General features: G+C 34.7%; 1 protein-coding gene across 4 annotated transcripts in view; it reads left to right on the forward strand.

Moving 5' to 3' along the window:
- UGGT2 (UDP-glucose glycoprotein glucosyltransferase 2) overlaps nucleotides 1–23439 on the forward strand; it is a 175938-nt gene that overhangs the window by 49459 nt on the left and 103040 nt on the right. For all 4 annotated transcript variants that reach the window (XM_081289839.1, XM_081289841.1, XM_081289838.1 and 1 more), the window contains 5 exons: nucleotides 6030–6121; nucleotides 11288–11438; nucleotides 19532–19651; nucleotides 20462–20547; nucleotides 21086–21221. In XM_081289839.1, coding sequence (XP_081145965.1) covers nucleotides 6030–6121; nucleotides 11288–11438; nucleotides 19532–19651; nucleotides 20462–20547; nucleotides 21086–21221 — 585 coding nt within the window. The remainder of the gene's footprint in view (nucleotides 1–6029; nucleotides 6122–11287; nucleotides 11439–19531; nucleotides 19652–20461; nucleotides 20548–21085; nucleotides 21222–23439) is intronic.

The following is a 23439-nucleotide window of genomic DNA, read 5'->3' on the forward strand; positions in this document are numbered from 1 at the left end:
TGGTCCCTCTCTGATGGTTGTTCTTGCATCCTTGTTGTTGGTTTGGAGTTTTTGCCTCCTTATTCTTCAAGTTGGAGTAATGTTAGGGCTCAGAAGGGATTAGATTGTGAGTAGGATGAAATTCACTGTTGCTTGATTGAGATGTGATTGTTTTCTCAGCTGCAGAATCTCTATTCTGTGATCTCAAAGAATCCCAGTCTCTTTCCAGCACCTCTTAAGAGGGAGTGGGGAGCCAGGAATGGCACTAATGTCAGCAACATATGTAAGTTTTAATATAAATATCTGGTATCTACTTTTCTATAACCCTAATTGTCGCCTATGTAGGAATGGTGGGGTCAGCATTTAATGATAGTGCCAACAATAACAAATTATGAACTAGGTATCTACTGTTGTCCTCTATATTAATAATCATAACAACTTGAATGGGGTAGTAATTTCATAGTCTTTATAGGTTCTATTTAGTGGGATACCATTTGTTAAGAAAAAATGGGAAAGACAAGAGAAAGTTTGAAATGATCAAGAAAATGATCAAAGGAGAGGCATAAGATAGGGAGCAGGTGTCAGCTATAAAGATAGAGAAACAATAAAGTAACTGAACATAATAGAAAAGGAAGGAATAGGAGATTCTGGCTATTACTGGGGAAAGAGTAAGGGAGGGGAGATGGGAGGGGTTAGAATCTAGATATAAAATAACCAACAACTGTAAGATCAAAACAACTTGAACCCTTGTATAATTGTTCCTCACCTAAGTCTAATCTAGGCTATAATGAACACATGCAGGAGAGAGCTATTAATGTGTAGGGAAAGTTATGAGTATATATGTTCAAACTTATCCATACATGGAGAGCACACAAAATCATGCATAATTTTAAAAAGTAAAGAATAATAGAGTATAATAAAATGGTTGGGAAAAAGAGTTTGAAAAGTAAAAAATGGGAATATGGAGAAAAAAAGAAATAGGAAAAGAAAAAGGAAAATGAAAAATATATAGAGGATAAAAGAAATAGGAATAGAAAAACGAAAATGAAAAAAAATCTTAATGAGAGATAAAGTTCTTGTTTCTGCTGTGGTGGTCAAATATTCTAGCAGGAATAGATTTTTTTTTTTAATTTTTTTATTTTTTTTTTATTGGTTGTTCACAACATTACAAAGCTCTTGACATATCATATTTCATACATTAGATTGAAGTGGGTTATGAACCCCCAATTTTACCCCAAATGCCCCTACTATCCCCCCTCCCCTCCCCTCCCAACTTCTCTCTCTACCCCATCTACTGTAATTCATTTCTCTCCTTGTTTATTTTCCCATTCCCCTCACAACCTCTTATATGTAATTTTGTATAGCAATGAGGGTCTCCCTTCATTTCCATGCAATTTCCCTTTTCTCTCCCTTTCCCTCCCATCTCATGTCTCTGTTTAATGTTAATCTTTTCTTCCTACTCTTCCCCCCTGCTCTGTTCATAGTTGCTCTCATTATATCAAAGAAGACATTTGGTATTTGTTTTTTAGGGATTGGCTAGCTTCACTAAGCATAATCTGCTCTAGTGCCATCCATTTCCCTGCAAATTCTATGATTTTGTCATTTTTTATTGCTGCATAGTACTCCATTGTGTATAGATGCCACATTTTTTTTATCCATTCATCTATTGAAGGGCATCTGGGTTGGTTCCACAGTCTAGCTGTTGTGAATTGTGCTGCTATGAACATCGATGTGGCAGTATCCCTGTAGCATGCTCTTTTAAGGTCTTCAGGGAATAGTCCGAGAAGGGCAATAGCAGGGTCAAATGGTGGTTCCATTCCCATCTTTCCCAGGAATCTCCAAACTGCTTTCCAAATTGGCCGCACCAATTTGCAGTCCCACCAGCAATGTACAAGTGTACCCTTTTCTCCACATCCTCGCCAGCACTTGTTGTTGTTTGACTTCATAGTGGCTGCCAATCTTACTGGAGTGAGATGGTATCTTAGGGTGGTTTTGATTTGCATTTCTCTGACTGCTAGAGATGGTGAGCATTTTTTCATGTACTTGTTGATTGATTGTATGTCCTCCTCTGAGAAGTGTCTGTTCAGGTCCTTGGCCCATTTGTTGATTGGGTTATTTGTTATCTTATTGTCTAATTTTTTGAGTTCTTTGTATACTCTGGATATTAGGGCTCTATCTGAAGTGTGAGGAGTAAAAATTTGTTCCCAGGATGTAGGCTCCCTATTTACCTCTCTTATTGTTTCTTTTGCTGAGAAAAAACTTTTTAGTTTAAGTAAGTCCCATTTGTTGATTCTAGTTGTTAACTCTTGTGCTATGGGTGTCCTATTAAGGAATTTGGAGCCCGACCCCACAATATGTAGATCGGAGCCAACTTTTTCTTCTATCAGACGCAGAGTCTCTGATTTGATATCTAGCTCCTTGATCCATTTTGAGTTAACTTTTGTGCATGGCGAGAGAAAGGGATTCAGTTTCATTTTGTTGCATATGGATTTCCAGTTTTCCCAACACCATTTGTTGAAGATGCTATCCTTCCTCCATTGCATGCTTTTAGCCCCTTTATCAAATATAAGATAGTTGTAACTTTGTGGATTAGTCTCTGTGTCCTCTATTCTATACCATTGGTCCACCCGCCTGTTTTGGTACCAGTACCATGCTGTTTTTGTCACTATTAGCAGGAATAGATTTTCAGTCTTTGTTTTAGTTCTGTATTTCTGGCCGCTGTCCTTGTGATCCTTGCTTAGCTGCCAGCTAGGCTTAGTAGCTTTTAGATTCTAGTCTCCCAGGGTTGGGTGGGATAGACTGAGGAGTGCTGATGAATTGTGGAACTGGGTATCCACAAGGGAGTGTAGATGGCTTGCCTGGCAGTGAGCATCTCCATAATAGCTCCTATGGGGTGCCAGGCACCATAAATCCCTTTATCCCTTAGAATCCAGATGCTAAATGGTCCAGGCAAAATATTCCTTGTGCCTGTTTCAGTTTCTCCACTATAGGCACCCTGGCGGGGGGGGGGGGGTAGCCTATTGGTAACTTTCTGCACAAGTTCCCATTTCCCCCATCTGCAGTTGCATGAGCTGTGTGGGGACAGCTTTCAGCTTGTAGGCTGACAGATGAGGAAAATATTCCTATTTCACATTTGGGGAGGGCTACCTTGCAGGTGGAGTCTTTCCACACCATCCTCTGGGAGGGCTTGCTGCCCCTAATGCACACTTTAACCTGAGCGGACCACATTGGATTTGTTTTCACTGAGGGGCTTGCCGTATCAGCTGTGTGTGCATTAAAATCAGCCCTCCTTTATAAACCCCAGGCTTCCCTAGGTTGATTTCTCTTTATTTTTTAATTTCTTTACCTGCCAGCCACATGTTTCTTTGTCCATGGTCCCTGCTCTGCTATGATGGCAGCCAGAGCTAGTGTGTCTCTAAGGTAGTTCTTATGCTCAAGTTACCCACTTTTCTGTAGCTCTATGAATTTTTTTTTAATTACAGTTCAATGTTGTGTTTCAGTGAGGTTCCTTTGCCACTTACCTTGTTGAGAAGAAGCCTTCCTGTTTTATAAGTGGGGTACTGCTGAGCCAAGCTTCCTTTCTCTGCTCCACTATCTTCCCTCCCTCCGGATCCCTCCCTCATCCTCAACCAGTCTTTTGATATTCACTCAGTTGGAATTTTCTTAGCAAGTGATATAGTTCAGTTTTATGATTGTTGAAACACATTGGACTAAGCAATTCCCTATTTTTTAAAAATAAGTTTATATTTCTTCATGGGGATTTGGATTTATTTCCACTTAACACTCAAGAATGCTACCAGTTTAATTTCATTTTAAATAAGAAGTCTGAGTTTATATATTTTTTTGGACCATGAACTGAAATCAAAACCCAAACCCAGTGAAGCTAAGCCTATGGGCATGAATTTGTTTGGAAGACGACTTCTTCCACCAGCAAGCAAGATTGAGAGATAAGTTTCTATGCTGTTTCTGCAGGACATTAGGTTCACCTTTTCCTTGTGAGTATAGCACTTCTTTATATGGGCATGAAGAGATCTCTGATCCTACTCCCCATCCTTTGCAGCTCGAAGGCTTTGTTCATCCTTCTTCAAAACCCAAGCCTTGGGCTATCTAGGAAATTGTGGATTTCCTCAGAACAGGGCCTTCACTGTTGGTTTACATCTTTGAATTCATATTTTTCCTTTTTCTCTGCTCTCAGATGAATTCTTTAATTTCTTAAACAAAACCAAGGTTGGAAGACATTTTTAATATTTCATCTAAGTGTATTTTTGTGCTTTCTTTTAATAGAATTGTAGGATCTTTCATTTGTCACATTACTAAAACTTGAATTCTTACCCCTTATTTAAGAAAGGCCACTTTGAGTGTTAGACTAATTTGTCAGGATTTAAGGCTAGCCTTGTGGGGCAGAGGGGAATATAGCAGGCAATATGAATTTACTGGCATTTGTAGATTTTGAGGTTGGAATATAGATTCTTAATTTTTTGATAGAAAGGACCAGAAGTAACTAAAGACGAATCAAGTTCCCCTTTGAACCTTGTATTAGGGTTTACTTTCTTTCCAGTATTCTGTGTGAAACAGAGTAAATATTTTGTTCTTTTACAAGTTTTGTTCTTCTTCTCCCTTCTCTGTATGTAGCTTACCTGTCATGTTGACCAGTAATCATATAAAATATTCATCTTTGTCAATCTTTCTCTGAATTTTTTCAAATCAGTTACTTCATTTGCCTTTTGAGAATATTTTTACACATTGCTATTATGTCACGATATTGAAATGTTTAAAATTGATTTTTTTTCCTCCTAAACTGGTTAACCTATTTCAATAATAGTAAATAAAAGCTTTCATGGTACATGTGAAAAGGCACATATATATTGGTATCCATATATAATATAGTTAACCTGTGAGATAGGTAGAATCATTCCCATATTATAAATGAGGAAATTGAGGATTATAAAAGCTAATTGGATTTGTCCAGATTTTATAATAAGGAGCAAGACCAGGATTTAAACCAGGTGTGATTACTCTAGGAATTGGCCTGTGCTTGGAAGAATGTTACCTTTCCTTTCTTTTGTTATTACTGTAGTGCCAAGAGTTGTTTCTTTTTTTTTTTAATTATTAAAGTGTTTGTTTATTGTTTTATAAATCACTTTGACTAAATTCTTTTTTTTCCCAGTTGTATACAAAGTATATTCACACCAATTCGTGTCTTCATACATGTACTTTGGATAATAATGTCCACCCATTCCACCATCATTTATAACCCATTCACCCTTCTGCCCTATCTAGAGTTTGTCTATTCCTCCCATGCTCCCTCTCCCTATCCCACTATGAATCAGCCTCCTTATATCAGAGAAAATATTCGGCATTTGGTTATTTGGGATTGGCTAACTTCACTTAGCATTATCTTCTCTAACTGCATCCATTTTCCTGCAAATGCCATGATTTTATTCTTTTATTGCTGAGTAATATTCCATTGTGTATACATGCCACGTTTTTTATCCATTTGTCTATTGAAGGGCATCTAGGTTGGTTCCTAGTTCATGGCACACAGGAAATGCTTACTGAATGAAAGGCATGAAAATTCGAACATTTCTTTAGTAGAAATTTCATGAATTTAAAATGAGATTCAAATATTTACAAATATACATCAAAGTTTTACTTGGGATATCATTGTATCAAGGAACAGGAATGTGCCACCTATTAAGTTGTGTGTGTGAACATACACTCACTATGTAAAACATATAAGAACTTTAATGTCATCCGTTGCAAAATCAAAATGTTCTGGTATTGAATTCTAACCTATCAAAAAGTTTCATCACTTAGATCAGGAGAGGCTAAATCTAACTTGCCAACTGTTTATTATAAATGGGTTTTATCATAGCATAATCATGACCATTTGTTTATTGTCTAAGGTTGCTTTTGTGCTACAAAGGCAAAGTTAAGTAGTCAGAGACTGTATATCTTACAATGCCTGAAGTATTTATTAGAAATAGTTTGGTGACCCCTGACATAGATGACTCATCTTGTAGCATTTAACTGTTTTGCTCTATTTCAAGGATCTCCAAGATAGATTTGAAATTCAGCCAGGTGATGCTCGTCTATTTATAAATGGCCTTCGTGTTGACATGGATGTTTATGATCCTTTTAGGTAAGTATTAATATTATTAATACAAACTATGCTTTATGTGAAGGTAAAAATTGTCCTGAATTTAGTATGTCAAAATGCCAAGAATGGCTTTAAATATAAGTGCATTTTTAAAATTTTTAATTGGCAATAATTGTACATATTTATGAAATACAAAATACAGTATTTTGATATGTATGTACAATGTGTAATAATAAAATGAGGGTAGTTATCATTTCCATGACATCATACATTTATCATTTCATTGTATTGGGAACATTCAAAATCATCTCTTCTAGCTATTTTGAAATACACAGTAAGTTATTCTTAGCTGTCATCATTCAACTGTACTGTAGAACAGTAGCACTTATTCCTTCTGTCTGCTTTACTCATATCCTTCCTCTTTTCTTCCTCTCCATCAAATGCATGTTTTTGATTGTGTAACACAACTCTGTTATTTTGGTAGAATATTTTACCAAAATATATAAGCCCAAAGCATAATAAACTGTGAATAGTTGTGAGAAACCTTGGAGATAATTGTTCCAGTGAATACTAGACCTGTACTCTTCCCACTATTCTAAACTGTCTTTCAATGAAAAGTAGGTTGTTAACTTAGCAGGCAAGTTCTTGGGGACTAGACTGAGCAGCCAGAGACATATACCCTCCAGAAAGAAACTGAAAGCAACACAAGGTGTTTTCCCAGAAGAGAGAAATTAACAAGGATAATTTAAAGTGCTATGTCTGTCAGGAAATTTGAAATTATGGAATTTTGAAATTTGAAATTATGGAAATTATGTGCCTAGTGCATGGCACACACTCAGGAAATGCTTACTGAATGAAAGGTATGAAAATTCGAACATTTCTTTAGTAGAAACAAACTTCATGAATTTAAAATGAGATTCAAATATTTACAAATATACATCAAAGTTTTACTTGGGATATCATTGTATCAATGTGCTATCTTGTGCCTTAGGTCAAAAATTCTTCAAGTGCTCTAAGGTAGAAAGAATTAGGAATTCTTTTGTTAATCAATGGCCTCTCACCCATAAATCTAAACTTACAAGTCAAAAAGAAGAGAAAAAATGGAATTTGGTTTACTCTTGTAGAGAAGTTTAAAACTGATTTCAAAGTTAATGTTTGCACCATAAAATAAGTTTAGTTAATTGTTTGTTTTGCTTCTATATGGGATGATTGATCCTGAGCCCACCAGCGGCAAGCTGGCCCCGGACTTCTCCAAATCCACATTTCTTTTTCCTTTCATTCAAAGATCCATTTTCTTACCAGTTTGGAAATGTAGAAAAATGCAAGAGAGACATAGAAATAGGATAGTTCATTTGGAATTTTTGCCATTTTATAATTTTTATCTCAAGCTGGCTTTTCTCTATATTTAATTGAATCCTTGGACCTAACAACCCGAGATACATAGCATAAACATTATCGATAGAAAGAATAGCAGCATGTGTACTGTAGTTCTGTTCCCTAGTGATGTGATGGCTACCATGATTCCCTTAAAAGAGAAATAGCAAATATATAAGGATAATTGTATTTTCTGATATTTTTCAGGTAACATAATCAAAGAGATTTTCTGAAAAAGATGACAGGATATAGAATAAAATCAATGAAAAACAGGTGAATGAAAGAAAATTATATGGAAAAATAGAGAAATGAAAATGTTCTATTATAGAGACATTACATAGGGAGAGTTTGTTTTTGCTACTAGTACTCAGAATTGTCCATTTGAGGAAGAAAGGAAATGAATTATTTTTTTCCCCATCCTCTGTCAATAATTGCATTTCTGGATTGTGGAGAATCAATATCATATCTCAGATATGGCCCCATCGTTCTTCCAAGTCACAGAAGGAGCTTAAAGTCTCGGGTTCAGGGTCAGGACAGTGTTGGTCTCATTCCCAGAGAGGCTGAGACAGTAAGAACCACGAGACTGTGGCTGGGGGAAAGGCATCCAAGACATAAATGAGGCTTTCTCTACCTTAGAATATACTATCCTAGTCCATCAGGGAGGCATTATTGCATGTCTGCCTCAGCCACAGACTTGCCCAGTGAGAAATTGACTCTAATATAAATTAGGTATCACATTTTGATAGACAGTCTCTTCCTACTTGAGCAGTGCCACTACCACCAGAAAGATGTGACAAAGTGGTCTTGATATCACCACTTTTATAGTTTTTCTGTATTTTCATAAAATTATGTGCTTAGAATTCTTTTGAGTTCTTGCAAAATATGTATTTTAATGCATGAAGTATTGATATCCAATATTATAAAATCAATTTAATATTAAAATGCAATTCATGTATCTGAATCCTGCTATGTTGTTGGAACTGCTACATGTTGTGGTGAACAAGACAAAATAGGTCTTGCCTAAGTGATGTTTTCAGTCTAGATGGAAATACACTAAGTAAATAAGAACAGTGTGATAAGGCTTGTAAAAGGTTAGATATAGTGTTTGGGATTTATAACCCCAGAGATTTATACTATTTTTTGATGGAACTTTGGGACTTCAAAGTAGTGTTTTATTTAAGCTAGGCTATAAAGGATGAATTGGACAAAGGGGAAATGGAGGTTATGACAACATGAAGGCATGTTTTGAGAACTGTAGAGAATGAGGAGGAGCTAGAATTAGTCAAGGTCACACAGATAGGCAAAGATCAGATTGTAAAAACAAGTTATAGATTTGGCCTTTTGTCTCTAAGGCAGGAGAAGCCATCAAGACAAGTCCAAAGATAGCTTCTGATGCTTTCCTTTTAAATACTATTTGTAAACCCTAAGATACAGGAAGTTTCCTGATAGATAAATCAAGTGTACTTAGTTTTTATTTATCATCCAAAATTCAAGATTTAGGAAGATCAAGGAACAAACTAGTGCTTATTAAAGACAACTGTGTGCCTGATCATCAGTTCATTCAGCCTTAATTCTCTGGAAAGGGATTATTGGTTGTTCTTAAGTAGATATGGAAACTGAGACTTAGATTTTATACAAAACTAAAGACACAAATAGTAAATAATGGTAGTTTCAAAATTCCACACCCTTTCCAATGTACTGTGCTGTGGGTCTGATTTTCCTTGAAAACAAGTTTGAGAAGAAATAGCTATGAGAAATATTGAAATTCTACCATACCAAAAAAATGGGTCTGATCAGTGAGCATCACCAAATTTTTGGAATGGAAAATGTTTACAGGGTACTCTGAAATTCTTATTTTACAAATTAGGGAACTTAGACTAAAAAGTTGAAATACTTTAGGAAGCCACACATGTATTTTTTGCATGTCTGAGTATATTTTTATTACATATATTAATAGAATTATAAATAAGCACATTTTTTGAATCTCAGGAGTGGAACCTGATCTAAACATGAAAGTCATTTATGTTCATGTATACCTTATATATTTATATATACATGAATTATATTTTAAAATTTATTTTACATTTTAACATGCCTGCCCTATTTTGAGCATACTCTGAGCTTCTGTATTTTTAACATGCCTGAGTTTTTACTACAACCCATCCCATAAGATCAGGTGTGAAATTTTCCATTTGTCCTTTCAAGTCAAACTACATCTTATTTTTAAATTGGTGATTTGGGATATTCAAGCTAGTATTATTTATAGTGCCTATTTTCTCGTAGATTTTTGTTATCCTGGTAATAAAGCTTTCTTTTTGTGTTTAAATCTGTCTGGGATATAGACATGAAAAGCCAAAGTCATACATACAGATCAGCTTGAAATTATATAACAGCTTTACTAAGAATTTTGGTATTAGATCTCACCGCTGTGGATCTCACTAGTTTCCCTGAGAACTGTATACTAAAATCCATACTTTGCTTTTCTCTTACTCAGTTTACTTGTTGAAAATGATTTCTGTGACTGAATTTTTTGAATGAAGCCCTTAGGTTAAATATAATAAATATCAATTTTAGCAGTTCCTTTAAAAAGTAAAAGTTCCTTCTTGCCTAGTAAACTTACCGTTTTTAAAAAACAAGTACTCTAAAGTCTTGACATTACAGACAAGGCGAGACAAGCAGAAACAGGGAAGCACTGCCTTCCTCTAGCATTTCTGGGCCAGCTCTGAGCTCCACTAGCTGAGCAGCCATGGGCAGGACACATTGCCTGTGAGCCTCAGTTGAATCATCTGAAACTTTCTATGGTGGTGGTTTTGAGGCTCTGAGGAGCTCTTTTCAGAAAGTACTTGGCACTTTTCTGGCATACACAGCTTGACAAAGAGTAGTTTAAAGATTCAGATTACCCAAACTTTTTGTGAATAGGGTTACTTAGTATTAATATTGTATGAATAGTAATACTCTCATATTTTGAGAATTTTTGAATTTATTTATATTGATTTCCTCTTTTCCAGAATGCTTAGGACTAAAAGTGTGTCAGATTTCAGATTTTTTTTTAATGCTTACATGCACAAAATGAAATCTCAGGAGTGGAACCCAGTGTAAACATGAAAGTCATTTATGTTCATGTATACCTTTCACATATAGCCTGTAGAGTTGTGAATTTGGAGCATTTTGTATTTTCATATTAGAACTGTTCAACCTGCATACACAATAAGACATTTTAATTTGTATTCTAAACAGATATGAACTTTCACACACTTTAATGGGGTTTTCTGTATACTAAAATTTTATTTTTATGTCTATCTGATCTTTTATAGTATGTTTTTCAAGAGTAACCTAATGATTTTTTTTCCTTATTTGTTTTATATGGCTAATCTGATCTGCACAACTTTGGTAAAGAGTACAATATTTTTGCTATCTTTTTTTTAATGCTGTTTCTTTTTTTATTATTTTATTGTTGGTTGTTCAAAACATTACATAGTTCTTAATATACCATATTTCACAGATTGATTCCAGTGGGTTATGAACTCCCATTTTTACCCCGTATACAGATTGCTGTGTCACATCAGTTATATTTCCATTGATTTACAAATTGCCTTTCTAGTGACTGATGTATCTTTTAAATGATAGGATTGTTATCACCCCCCCCCCCACAAAAGTATATATCCTGGATAACTAATTAGAACTGTTTGTTTATGAATAATATATTTTTCCACTATAAATAAAAGTAGGAATGGAACTTATATTTTTAATGCTTTGAGAAATCTGTAACACTTTAAAAGATTCTTAAAATTTTGGCAAAACAAAATAAAACATTTCTTTTTTTTAAATATCAAGTATTTTGGATATGCTGAAATTAGAAGGAAAAGTGATGAATGGCCTTCGCAATCTTGGGATCAATGGGGAAAATTTGAGCAAATTTTTAAAACTAAATTCACATGTCTGGGAATCTGCCTACATACTAGATATTCGGCATTCTTCTATAGTGGTAAGTGCATATTATTTATTGTTGTAAAACTTTAATATATTTAAGACTTAACATAAAACCAAATACTGGCAGACTTTAGAAAAAATTTAAGCATTTTGGAAGAGTATTCAGTGAAAAAAAGGACATTAGACCTACCTTCTCCCATTTGGTAGCTTCTTATAATACCCACTTATCCAGTATCCTTTTAGCTTCAAAGACAAAATAGTAAAAACAGAATAATCACATGACAAATAGCAGAAATAAAACACTAAACAGTTGAGAGCTGAGGAATTAAGAATGTCTTAACATAATGAAAATCTTGCCTAGACAACTTACAATGAACTTCTAACATTCCGGTGTGTGTGTGGGGGTGTGTGTGGAGGGGAGCAGCCTAGGTGAGTTTTTTCAGAAGTCTGATCTCATCTCCCTCCTTTGCTTAAGCACAAAAGTGATTGTTAGTATGATTTGTAGGCTGCAAACAGCCTGTCCTCCTCACACCTCCTTTCTCCCCTTTCTGTTCTTTAACTGAGGTATTCTTACCACTCTACTTGTCTCATCTTGGAAATTTCTTTTCTCTGTCCTCTTACCTCCTATTTTTGCTTTCAGAGTTCAATTCAAACAGTCCTTACTGAGAGAAACTTTCCTTAATAATCCATATTATCATATTTTTGTAAACCATGCGCATGTTCAGTGATTTTCCAGCAGGACTCAGGAGGCCCAGAAGTTGTTACAGTCATGGTTATGGATTTTTAGAACAAAAGAATACAAAATAGAATCATCAGGGATGAAATTCAGGTGAAACCAGCTGCAGATTTTCAAGAGTTCTCTTCTGGTATATTCTGCAGAATGTGGTTAATTTGGTATATGGCAATATATGCAAGGTGCTTCCAACTAAGGAAGCTCAAGGCACCTAGGAGTTCAGGGTTGTGAAGGGGGATCCATCACATGGGCATACAACATTCTGTACCTGCCCTCAGTTTCTGAAGTCCCAGACTCTCAGAGGAAAAGCAGAAGTTCATTATAAATATAAATTCCATTGTTTGTATAAATTCTCTAGACAAAACTGTTGGAACTGCATAGCTCAAGGCCCTAAGCATGTGAAACAGCATTCCAAGAGCTCAGTTCCCAGAAGAGACAGAAAAAGACACCCTTCTTGAGAATGTATAAGGTGTGAGTACTCAGAATTGTTGAGTTAACCTCTTCATATACACACTTGTTTTGTATGTTCTTCATAAGCACACATGTATATGTACATATATGGATATATTATGTCAGAACTGTCCCTTGTCAGTTATAATTTTACAGTTATCTTGCGATTTTAGTTTAAAAAATTTTGATTGACAGTTATACTTTATGGGATACAATGTGATGATTCAATACATGTGTATAATATATGACAGTGAAATCAGCATATTTAGCATTTTACTTTAAGAGAATGAGAGAGGGAGAGAGAGAATTTTAATATTTATTTTTTAGTTATCGGCGGACACAACATCTTTGTTTTTTTGTGTGTGGTGCTGAGGATCGAACCCGGGCCGCACGCATGCCAGGCGAGCACGCTACCGCTTGAGACACATCCCCAGCCCGCATTTTACTCTTTAAACATTTGTTGTTGGGAATCTTTGAACTCCTATCTTCTAGCCCTTTATAAACCATATAATTTTTGTAAACTCTACTTAACCTATTATGCTGTGGAACTAGAACTTATTCCTCCTAACTGTATTTTGTTAGCTGTTATCCAGCGTCTCTCCCTCATCTCTACCCTGTACCTTTTCTGGACTTTAGCAACAAGTATTCTACTGTATACTTCAGTTAAATCAACTTTTTTCCACATGAGTGAATACATACTGTTTGTCTTTTTCTGTGTCTGGCACATTTTATTTTATGTCTTCCAGTTCTAGTCATGTGGGTATAAATTAGGGTTTTACTCTTTTCGTGGCTAAATAGTATCTTTAGCAGTTCATCTGTTAGACACTTTGATTCCATATCTTGGCTATTGTGAATAGTGCTGCAGTGAACATGGGAGTGCAGGTATCTTCATTTCCTTTGAGTACATGCCCAGTAGTGGCGTAGCTGGAACACACAGATTAGTGTGAGAAAATTCCATATCATTTGCCGTAATGACTATACTAATTTATCCTCTCATCAGTTGCATATAATAATTCCCCTTTCTCTGAATTCTTGCCAGCATTTACTTTTTTGTCTTCTTTATTATAGCTATTCTAGCTGGAATGTGATGATATCTCTTGGTGAATTTGATTTCCCTGGTGATCAAAAACATTTGTCATATCTGTTACTAGAATATAATAACTTCTTGCTGGTGCATAAAAATATTACTGAATGTTTGTTAATCTCAGTGGGTTTTTTGAGCATTATTTTGAGTTTTCTATGTGTAAGATTGTCATTTGTAAATAAAGATAATTTTCTTTCTTTCTAGTCTTACTGTTTATTTCACACTTGTGGAAACGTTCCACCTAGGATTTCCTTACAGTGTTGAATAGAGTAGCAAGAACTTACCTTGTTTTCATTCTTTAGTCAAAGCTTTTAGTCTTAACAAAGTATCATGTTATCAATTGTAAGATTAAGGCATTCTATTCTTAGTGAGCTTTTTTGGTGGGGGGGAGTGGCATGGGTAAAGGGGATTGAACCCAGGCATGCTCTACCACTGAGCTATATCCCAAGACCTTTTTATTTTGAGACAGGGTCTCACTAGGTTGATGCTGAGACTGGCCTCAAACTTGGCAATCTCCTTTACTTGGCTTCCTGAGATTACAGGTGTGCACCACTGTACATGTATTGGGTACTTTTATCATGCAATGGAATTAGACTTTTATTGAAAGCATTTTTTTTTTGCATCTGTTGAGATGATAATAGGATTTCTTAAAAAATTCTATTTATATGGTGTATTTTATTGGTTGCTTTCCCCTTTTTTTTTTAACTGACCTTGAATTTCTGGGATAAATTCTACTTGGTCATGAATTATTGTTTTATGTGTGCTGAATTCAATTTATTTTTGCATGTATTTTTGTCTGTATTTTTAATGGATATTGGTCTACATTTTTCTCATCTGTCTGGCTTTGCTATCAGTTAATGATGATCTCTGAGTTAGTATTCTCTTTTTGGGGGGTACAGTTTGAGGATGGGTGTTACTTCTTCAAATATTTGGTAGAAATAATCAGTGAAACCATCTGTTCCTGGACTTTCTTTCTTGGGAGGCATTTAACTATGGTTCAACCTCTATTCAGATGTCCTATTTTAAAATATTTTTAGCTGCAGATGGACACAATACCTTTATTTATTCATTTTTATGTGGTGCAGAGGATCAAACCCAATGCCTCACGTGTGCTAGGCAAGCACTCTATCACTGAGCTACATCCCCAGTCCCAGATGTCATATTTTTTTAATATTTACTTTTTAGTTATAGTTGGACACAATATATTTTGTTTTTTATGTGGTGCTGAGGATCAAACCCAGCGCCTTGCATGTGCTAAGTGAGCACTCTACCACTGAGCCACAACCCCACCCCCAGATGTCCCATTTTTGAGTCAGTTTTGGGAATTTGTTAAATGATCCAACTTGTTAGCATATAGTTGTTCATAATATAAGGTTGGTACAAGTGATAGTATCCCTGCTTTAATTATGGATTTTAGTTATTTGAGTCTTTTCTTTCTCTGTTTTGGTCTAGCTAAACTTTTGCAGTTTTATGATTGAACAACTCTTTGCTTCCTTTGCATTTCTCTTTCATTTGTCTTTAACCCACATTATTTCTTCTTTTTTTGCATTTAGTTTTACTCTTCAAGTTACTTCAGGTATAAAGTTGTTATTTTGAGATCTTTTTCTTGTAAGATATTTTTTACGGGGGAGGTTCCTTAAGTTTTTATGTTTTTAAAAAATTTCAGTGTTTTCTTATTTTCCTGATTATTTTTTCTTGTACCCATTGCTTACTTAAGATTACATTGTCTAGTTTCCACATATTTTTAAGTTCTCTAAATTTCTTTTTCTGATTTTAAATTTATTTCATTGCAGTCAGAGAGCTACTCTGTACAGTTTCAATCTTTTGCATTTGTTAAGACTGTGTGTGCTAGCATATCATCTATCCCAGAAAATGTTCCATGAGCACTGGAGAAGAATATGTATTCTGGTGTTGGTTAAAATATTCTTTTACTGCCTATCAGTTAGTGTTATTCAAATCTTGTTTCCTTGCTGGTGTTCTCTAGTTCTTTCCATTATTAAAGTGAAATATTGAAGTCACTGCTTATCTGTTATATATTAACTTAGTGGTCTACTAACAATTGGACAGAGATTAATTTAAATTCCTGGAACTAGAAAACCTCCAGTCTCTGCAGAGAGGCTTCCTGTAGCAGGTGGGAGGAAGGGGAGAGTAGCACATAAACATTCAGCCAGGAGTTTACATATTTGCTTTAGCTCCCACTTCTTGCCTGAATAGAGTGTCAAGGTCAGCCAGGTAAGAGGGCTTTCTCAGGTTGTTCCCAAGTATGTACAAATTCCAGGACATGCATGTAGCCTTCAAGATTTCAAGGAATTGTCAGAATTTTTCAAAGTCCTATTTCCCAAAGCTGTCCTCAGTGTTTCCTTACTAGCTTTTTGGTTGGTCTCTTATTGTCCCAACTGTTTTCTACTTCCTCAGGCAGTAGTGACTAAAACATTTGCCTGTAAATGTTTTCCACAAATTGGGGTAGCAACTTTTCTAAGACTAGAAAAGTCATGAGTTAGGCAAGGTGTAGATAGGCCTTTTAAGCAGATTCTCCAGGCAGTCATTGGACAGTTCAAAAAAGGTAATTACAGTTCTTTCAGAATGTAGTTCATTTTACTCCCTCCAGTTTCAATATTGGAAATGCAAGCTCTTATTTTCAAGGTTACTAGTGAACTTGGGAGCAGGAGATGGAGATAAAGTAAATTATATAACACATCTCACTCTTGCCAAAATTCAGCTGTTTTTCATAAATAAGCATCCTTGAGTTTCCTGCAAGCTTCTGTTTAATTTTCACATTTTTGAAAGAAGTTAATCCTACATATTTGCCAATTTTTTATTGCTAAATTTTAGAGGATGAAGATTTGGAGTTTCTTAGCCATCTTACCTGATTTCGATCTCTAAAGAAAATCTGGAAAACATGATATTTTATGTTCTTTGCTTCTCCCAAAAAGAGTCATGCATTAACACCATGACCAATTTTGTGTTAATTTGTTTTTGTCCTTGAACATTGAGGAGATAATCTAATACCTTCTAACTTATAAGCAATACTTTCTTTTACTCAATGTGTTGGGAACTCAATGGCTATGATAGCCAGGGTTATGACCAACAGAACTAATGGAATCCCCTGCTAGTTCTTCATGCAACTTTTGTGAAGCTGATTTTCCTTGGTGTTGCTCCTTCTGTATATTTACCTGAGACCAAAGAAGTGGTCCAGTTGGTATAAATTGACTCCATTTGGTACTGAAAGTCTGTAAGATGCCTATTCCAAGTGGTTTTCAGTGTTCTCAGGAAATTTCCAAGATGAATTAGACTATCACCTGTGATTACTCTTACTTGGTTTTATATATTATTTCTTTTTTTGTGTTCTTTAGTTGGTATAGGTGCTATTGACTTGTTATCTAGTTTACTAGATCTTTTTTTTCTCCTATGTCCAGTCTGCAGTTAATCTCTCCTAATAAACTCCTACAATTCATAATTTTAAAAATTGTGTCGTTTTTTGTTTTTGTTTTTGGTTCTAGTGATTGAACCCAGAGGTGTTTAACTACTGAGCTACATCCCCAGCCCTTTAGAGATGGTCTCACTGAGTTGCTTAAGGCCTTACTAAGTTGCTTAGGCTGGCTTTGAACTTGTGATTCTCCGGCCTCAGCCTCCCCAGCCACTGGGATTACTTGTATACACCACTGCACCCAACTACATTTGTTTTTGATGCTGAGAATTGAACCTAAATCCTTGTGCCTGAAAAGCATACAGTTTACCATTGTGCTCCATCCCCAGCCTACACGTTACATTTTTAAATTCTCAATTATCCCTTTGATTCTTCTTTAATATATTTTAGTTTTATTAAACATTCCATCTTTCTACCTATTTCTGTTCTTTTAAAAAATATGTTAATCAAACTGGGCATAGTGATGTTTGCCTGTAGTCCCAGATATTTGGGAGGCAGAGGTAGGAAAATCACTTGACCCCAGGACTTCAAAGTTAGACCAGGCAGCACAGGGATACTTCATCTCAAAAAATTTTGAAAAATGTGTGTGTGTGGATATATACATATATATAAATCGGTTATTTGACCACTTTTGGTAAGAGCAAGAAATTGGCAAAAAGCTAGAGAAGCAAAAAGTATTTAGGTTTTCTCTGGAAACCCAAGTATCAGATGCTCGCTTACTTCTTGTGAGGCTTGTTTTTAGGCTTTGCAATTTCTCTTCTGTTTTATCTTTTTTTTTAAACAAGTATTTCAATTTTTTTTTAAATTAGGAAGAATTTATTCAAATGTTATATTTAAAATAGGTGTGGAAGAACTTAAAAGCTTTGTCAAAGTTTTGTTAATAAGTACATTTACCAGGGAAACATTAGGGCCTATGTTAGCAAGACTTCTTCAAGAATCAGGGTAACACTTTTTTTTTCTTATTTTTATTTTTTGCATTACAATTCCTAATACACCTTTATACCACAATTTATCATATCTCTGATTGTATTATGTTGACACCAAATTCACATCTTCATACATGTATTTTGTATAATGATGAGGGTCTCCTTCCACCATCCATGCTATTCCCCTTCTCCCTCCCTCTCCCTCCCACCCCTGTTACCTATATAGAGGTAATCTTCCTTCCTTGCTCTCCCAACCCTTCAGTAGATGAATGTATTAAAAAAAATGTGGCATTTATACACAATGGAATATTATTCAGCAATAAAAAGAATAAGATCATAGCATTTGCAGGGAAATGGATGGCATTAGAGAAGATTATGCTAAGTGAAGTTGGCCAATCCCAACAAAACAAATGCCGAATGTCTTGTCGTCTTCTTGTTTTATCTTTCTTCTATCATCTGGTTCTTACCCAATTTCAAATGAAAATCTGTAGTGTTTAGCACATGAACTCTAGTTTGAATCTGGCCTCTGTTTTTTCAGTACCAGATAATCCTCTGGCTTCAACCTCCTGGTTTCCCTGTTCTCCTGGCTTTTTGGAGGGTGTTAGTGCAGATTACAAGTCAGCAAATGACTTCAGAAGATTTTGTGTGGAGATGTTTTTAGTCTTCTCACTTAGATTTCTGCTTTCTTGCTTTAGATCCCAACAGTTTGACAGCCTTAACTTTAACTTCTGCTTTCCAGCCCAATGCGACTGTCCTTTGTATTTGAACTCTGTGCTTCTAAGCTGCAATTTTAAGAGTGCATACCAGGACAAAACTGAGGTGAAAGCAGAACTTGCCTCTTATGACTCCTGCTTTTGGAATGTTGCTTGATGCCCCAACCACATGTCCCTAAACAATGGTCGATATGTTTTCTTTTATAGTTCTTCAGGCAGGATAGCTAGTTTAACACAGGCTCTCCACTGTCTTCAGTAATAATAATGATTGTCCACAGTTTCCTAAATTTTTGTGGTAGTTTGTCTTTTTTACTGTTAGTTTTTTAAGTTTCTAGTGCTCCCTCCCCCCCACATTTGCAATAGCTTTTTCATTTATATCAAATTTGCATTGGGATTCTCTTCCATGGTAAAAATGAAGTCCATCTCGATTGGAATTGGAAGTCTAAGGTGTTGATTATAACTTAACTTCTATAAGCCATTTTCTTTTCCTTATGCCCAACCCTTTAAGAAAATTACTGCTGATAATTAAGATTGAATATTCATCTCACTTAATTTATGGGGTCCATTTTTATAATTTTATGAGATGAAAATGTGAAAGGAATCAATTTTTAGGGGAAAGTTTAATGTAAAAAAATGTAGAAATATTATGTATATATAATGTGATCCTTAATTTAGGAAATATTGAACTGGAGTTTTATATTTAATCAGAAATATAGGAAATCTGTGTTTTTACTTGTCATTTGATATGGTAAAACTGACTTTGAAATGATTTAAATGTTAATATAGCTTTTATAGACTTCTGGATTCTTTTCTAGTGGATTAATGATTTAGAAAATGATGGTTTATATGTTACATGGCCTACAAGTTGCCGGGAGCTTCTGAAGCCAGTATTCCCTGGAACTATACCTTCTATAAGGCGTAATTTTCATAATTTGGTGAGTTTTACATTTTGATAGTTATATACAGCTTATAAAACATTCTTTTTGAATTACCCTTCTGTTAGTATATAGGCATCTCAGTTGTGGAAGTATTGGCCTGATGCAACCAGCTTCAGGTGCCATGGCTGACTTGGTATCCAAAGCTAGTAATGTCACACAATCTGCCTCTTATTTAGTCCTCATGGAATTTTATGGTACAAAAATTGTTACATTTGCTCAAAGGGATTTATAATAGAATTTTTCTTCTATATTATGAAGAACTAATGATTAAAGGTTAGTGTATTTCAGAGAAAAATGCATAAATACTATGTCTTCAACTGTGCATATAGGTTCATCCTTATTGGAACTTTGAAAGGTGGGGAAAAAAAACACCCAAGGCTCTACCCTTTGTTTTTCATATCGGAAGTGATTATCTTATTTCCTGTAAGAATCCTGAGCAAGAAGATATGTTAATGCTATTTTTTGTAGAAATTTAATATCTAATTCGTTTAAAAAAATAATTTCTCAGAAAAATCTGTGGATGTTGGCAATAAGGTATCTCACTTCATATAAAAACTATATGTTGTGCTTCCAAAAAAGATGAGTAATCTCATCATATTAAATTCCATTCATAATCATATTTGGAAGCTTTAAAAATCTTTTATAAATGGTGAAATTCTTATATATTCCTCAAAATTCTTTAGAATTGCTAGGAATTTCTTTAACAACTATAATTTCATACTGTAAGCTGCAAAAATTACACTTAATTTGAAATTTGTGGAAATTCAAAAATGTTAAAATGGTGATTATGTAATTTCTTCCTTATAGGTTCTGTTTATTGATCCGGCTCAAGAATATACCTCGGATTTTATAAAAGTTGCTGAACTTTTCTATTATAATAAAATTCCTCTTCGGTAATTGTAAATTTATGTTATTAGACTGTCAGCTGAAGGATATCCAGTGATGTTTACAATATGTTACACAGAATATTAATGTGGAATTCAGAACATCAGGTAGCTCCCATGCCTGGCACAGCATGGCTTTGTTGTGAAGTGTGGTATACCTTTACAATAGACTCTTGTAATCAAAGCTGCCTAATAATCTCGTATACCTTGTTACCTTCCCAAGAAAATAATCTGGTCATTCTGAAAATTTATAGAAGGGCCCAGCTCTATGCAATTGTATTGAATTCATTTGCCTTTGTTTTTTTTTTGCCAGAAAAAAATGTCATTTGATGTCACCATCAGAGAGTATCTAACATTTTGCAGGAATTCAGTAGCTGTGGGAATTTTGGTGGTAGACATGACAATCAGACCTTCAAATAATTTTCCTTTTTCCCTTATCTACTAATGCATTTCCTCCATTTAGAGGTTGTAGCCCAGTACTTTTAAATAGTAGTTTATTTTAGTTCAAAGGTAGTTGTGACATTGCTTATTCATCTTCTTTTCCCAGAATTGGCTTTGTGTTCATTCTTAATACAGATGATAAAGTTGACGGAACAAATGATGCTGGAGTTGCTCTTTGGAGAGCTTTCAACTATATTGCAGGAGAAAGAGGTTTATCAGAAGCATTTGCTTCCATAGTACATGTGAGTTTATGCACTAGATAAAAATTCTTCAGAATGTATAATTTTCTTACATTATTAGAACACTTCAAATTCGTGAAAACTGAAAATACGATGATAAATTTAATTCCTGTAACTCCCTATTAAGTACATAATATTGTCCCAACTTCATGAATTAGGCAACTGAGGCTCTGCCAAAATATATTAATTTTTTTAAGCTTACCTAGCCATTAAAAGTTGTATGTAGCCAGGCATGGTGAGGCACACCTGTAATCCCAGCAGCTCAAGATGCTGACACAGGAGGATCGTGAGTTCAAAGCCACCCTCAGCAGTGGTGAGGCCTTAAGCAACTCAGTGAGACCCTGTCTCTAAATAAAATACAAAATAGGGCTGGGGATATGGCTCAGTGGTCGAGTGCCCCCAAGTTCAATCCCTGATACCCCCCCAAAAAAAAGCTGTATATATGCTTAGAGGAAAACATAATAAAAATGATTATTTGGGGAATTATTGAACTAGTTTCTGAATAAAATAATTAATATGAAGATTATTGCAATGATAAATATTCCATATGATAAAGTATATTGATAGTTTGAGAATTTCTGAGGAGGAAGAAATCACTTAGTGACAGCAAATTGTGTGAAAAAGGGAAGATTGATACTGTGTCTGCCAGAGAGATTGTATAAGGAAAGTCAAAAATTGGTAAGAGCCTCATCAGGAGTAAGAGCCTCATCAGGAAAGAATAGCATAATAGAAGATTGTTTCATCATTGAAGTCTTGAAACTATTGCAGCTCATGGAAAAATAAATGTATTGAGCATTGTTATTAAGAACAGTCAAATTATAGCTTAAAAATAACTTGTATTAACTTTTATATTCATTGGGCATTAGCTTATCAACCAGTATTTTAATAGGTGATGGCTCATCTTCAAATAGAAATTTTCAAAGTGTATACATTTCCTACTCCACTTCTGCAGCTCCCAGAGAAATCACTAAATACCTCATTACTTTGTCATCCTAGGCATAGAAACAATCTACATGTCAATTATTTTGTAGTACAGTTCATAAGATGCTGCCGTGATGTATGTGTCAGTTTTATATCTTTATTAGTTTTACTAACTTATGGACTAAGAGTTAGTAAGCAACTTAGTTGAATTGACTTAGATCTTTTATTAAGATCCAACTATTTTATTATAAAAGGATCCCTATGATATTCAAAATTGAGAATCCTGAAGACATGTATAAATTATACTTAACTATGTAATCTTAATTACCAGGATTAAATATCTATTCTGTAAGCTTTTTATACTGGACATTAATTTGCAGGTGATGGTATGTTTGACTATCTCTTGCCTTTTAAGTCGTCTACTATCATGTTAAGCAAAATATTATCATCTTTTGGAAAACCAAATTACACTTGAAACTGTAGGTTCAATATAGCTGCCTAAGAGAGCATGATTAAATGGGTGGTACAACCTATATGTTATATTTAAGTAGGAGGAAGAAGAGAGAAATAAATGAGGAAGGAATATATACAGGCTAAACTGACAGGTGAGAATCTTTTTCTCTGTTATTGACTGGGGCCATGGCTCAGTGGTAGAGTTCTTGCCTCGCATGTGTGAGGCACTGGGTTCGATCCTCAGCACCACATAAAAATAAAATAAAGGTATTGTGTCCATCTATTATAAAAAATATTTAAATAAATAAATAATGATTCGATGACAACTAAAACAAATTTGTTTTCTATGTTGGTGACATCAGAATTTTGGTTTCTCAATATTCCATAGAGAAATCATGTTGAGCCAATCTTCTGAGAATATGTACTTAAGATGATTTAACTTCTCTAACTTAGAATAATTTTAATAGAATGCGACTTTTAAGAAAATACATGAGGGGTGGGGTTTATAGCTCAGTGGTAGAGTCTTGTCTAGTGAGGCACTGGGTCCAATCCTCAGCATCACATAAAAATAAAATTAAATAAAAAATAAAAGTATTGTGTCCATCTATAACTAAGAATATTTTTTAGGAAAGAAAATACATAAATTATATCATAAAAATCTTGAGCAAATTGCTTTTAGTATCAAGAGTGAGGAAAACTATTAAGACTAAAATTAAAAAAAGAAAAAAAATACTAAAATTATAATTAAAATATATGGTAATTACCAAAATGTGATACAGAATTATGGTAAATATACTATGCAGTGATTTGGATCTGGGATGTCCCCTAAAGTCCATGTGTATCAAGG

The sequence above is a fragment of the Spermophilus citellus genome, assembly GCF_964194105.1.
Source record: "Spermophilus citellus genome assembly, chromosome: 1".
NCBI lineage: Eukaryota > Metazoa > Chordata > Mammalia > Rodentia > Sciuridae > Spermophilus > Spermophilus citellus.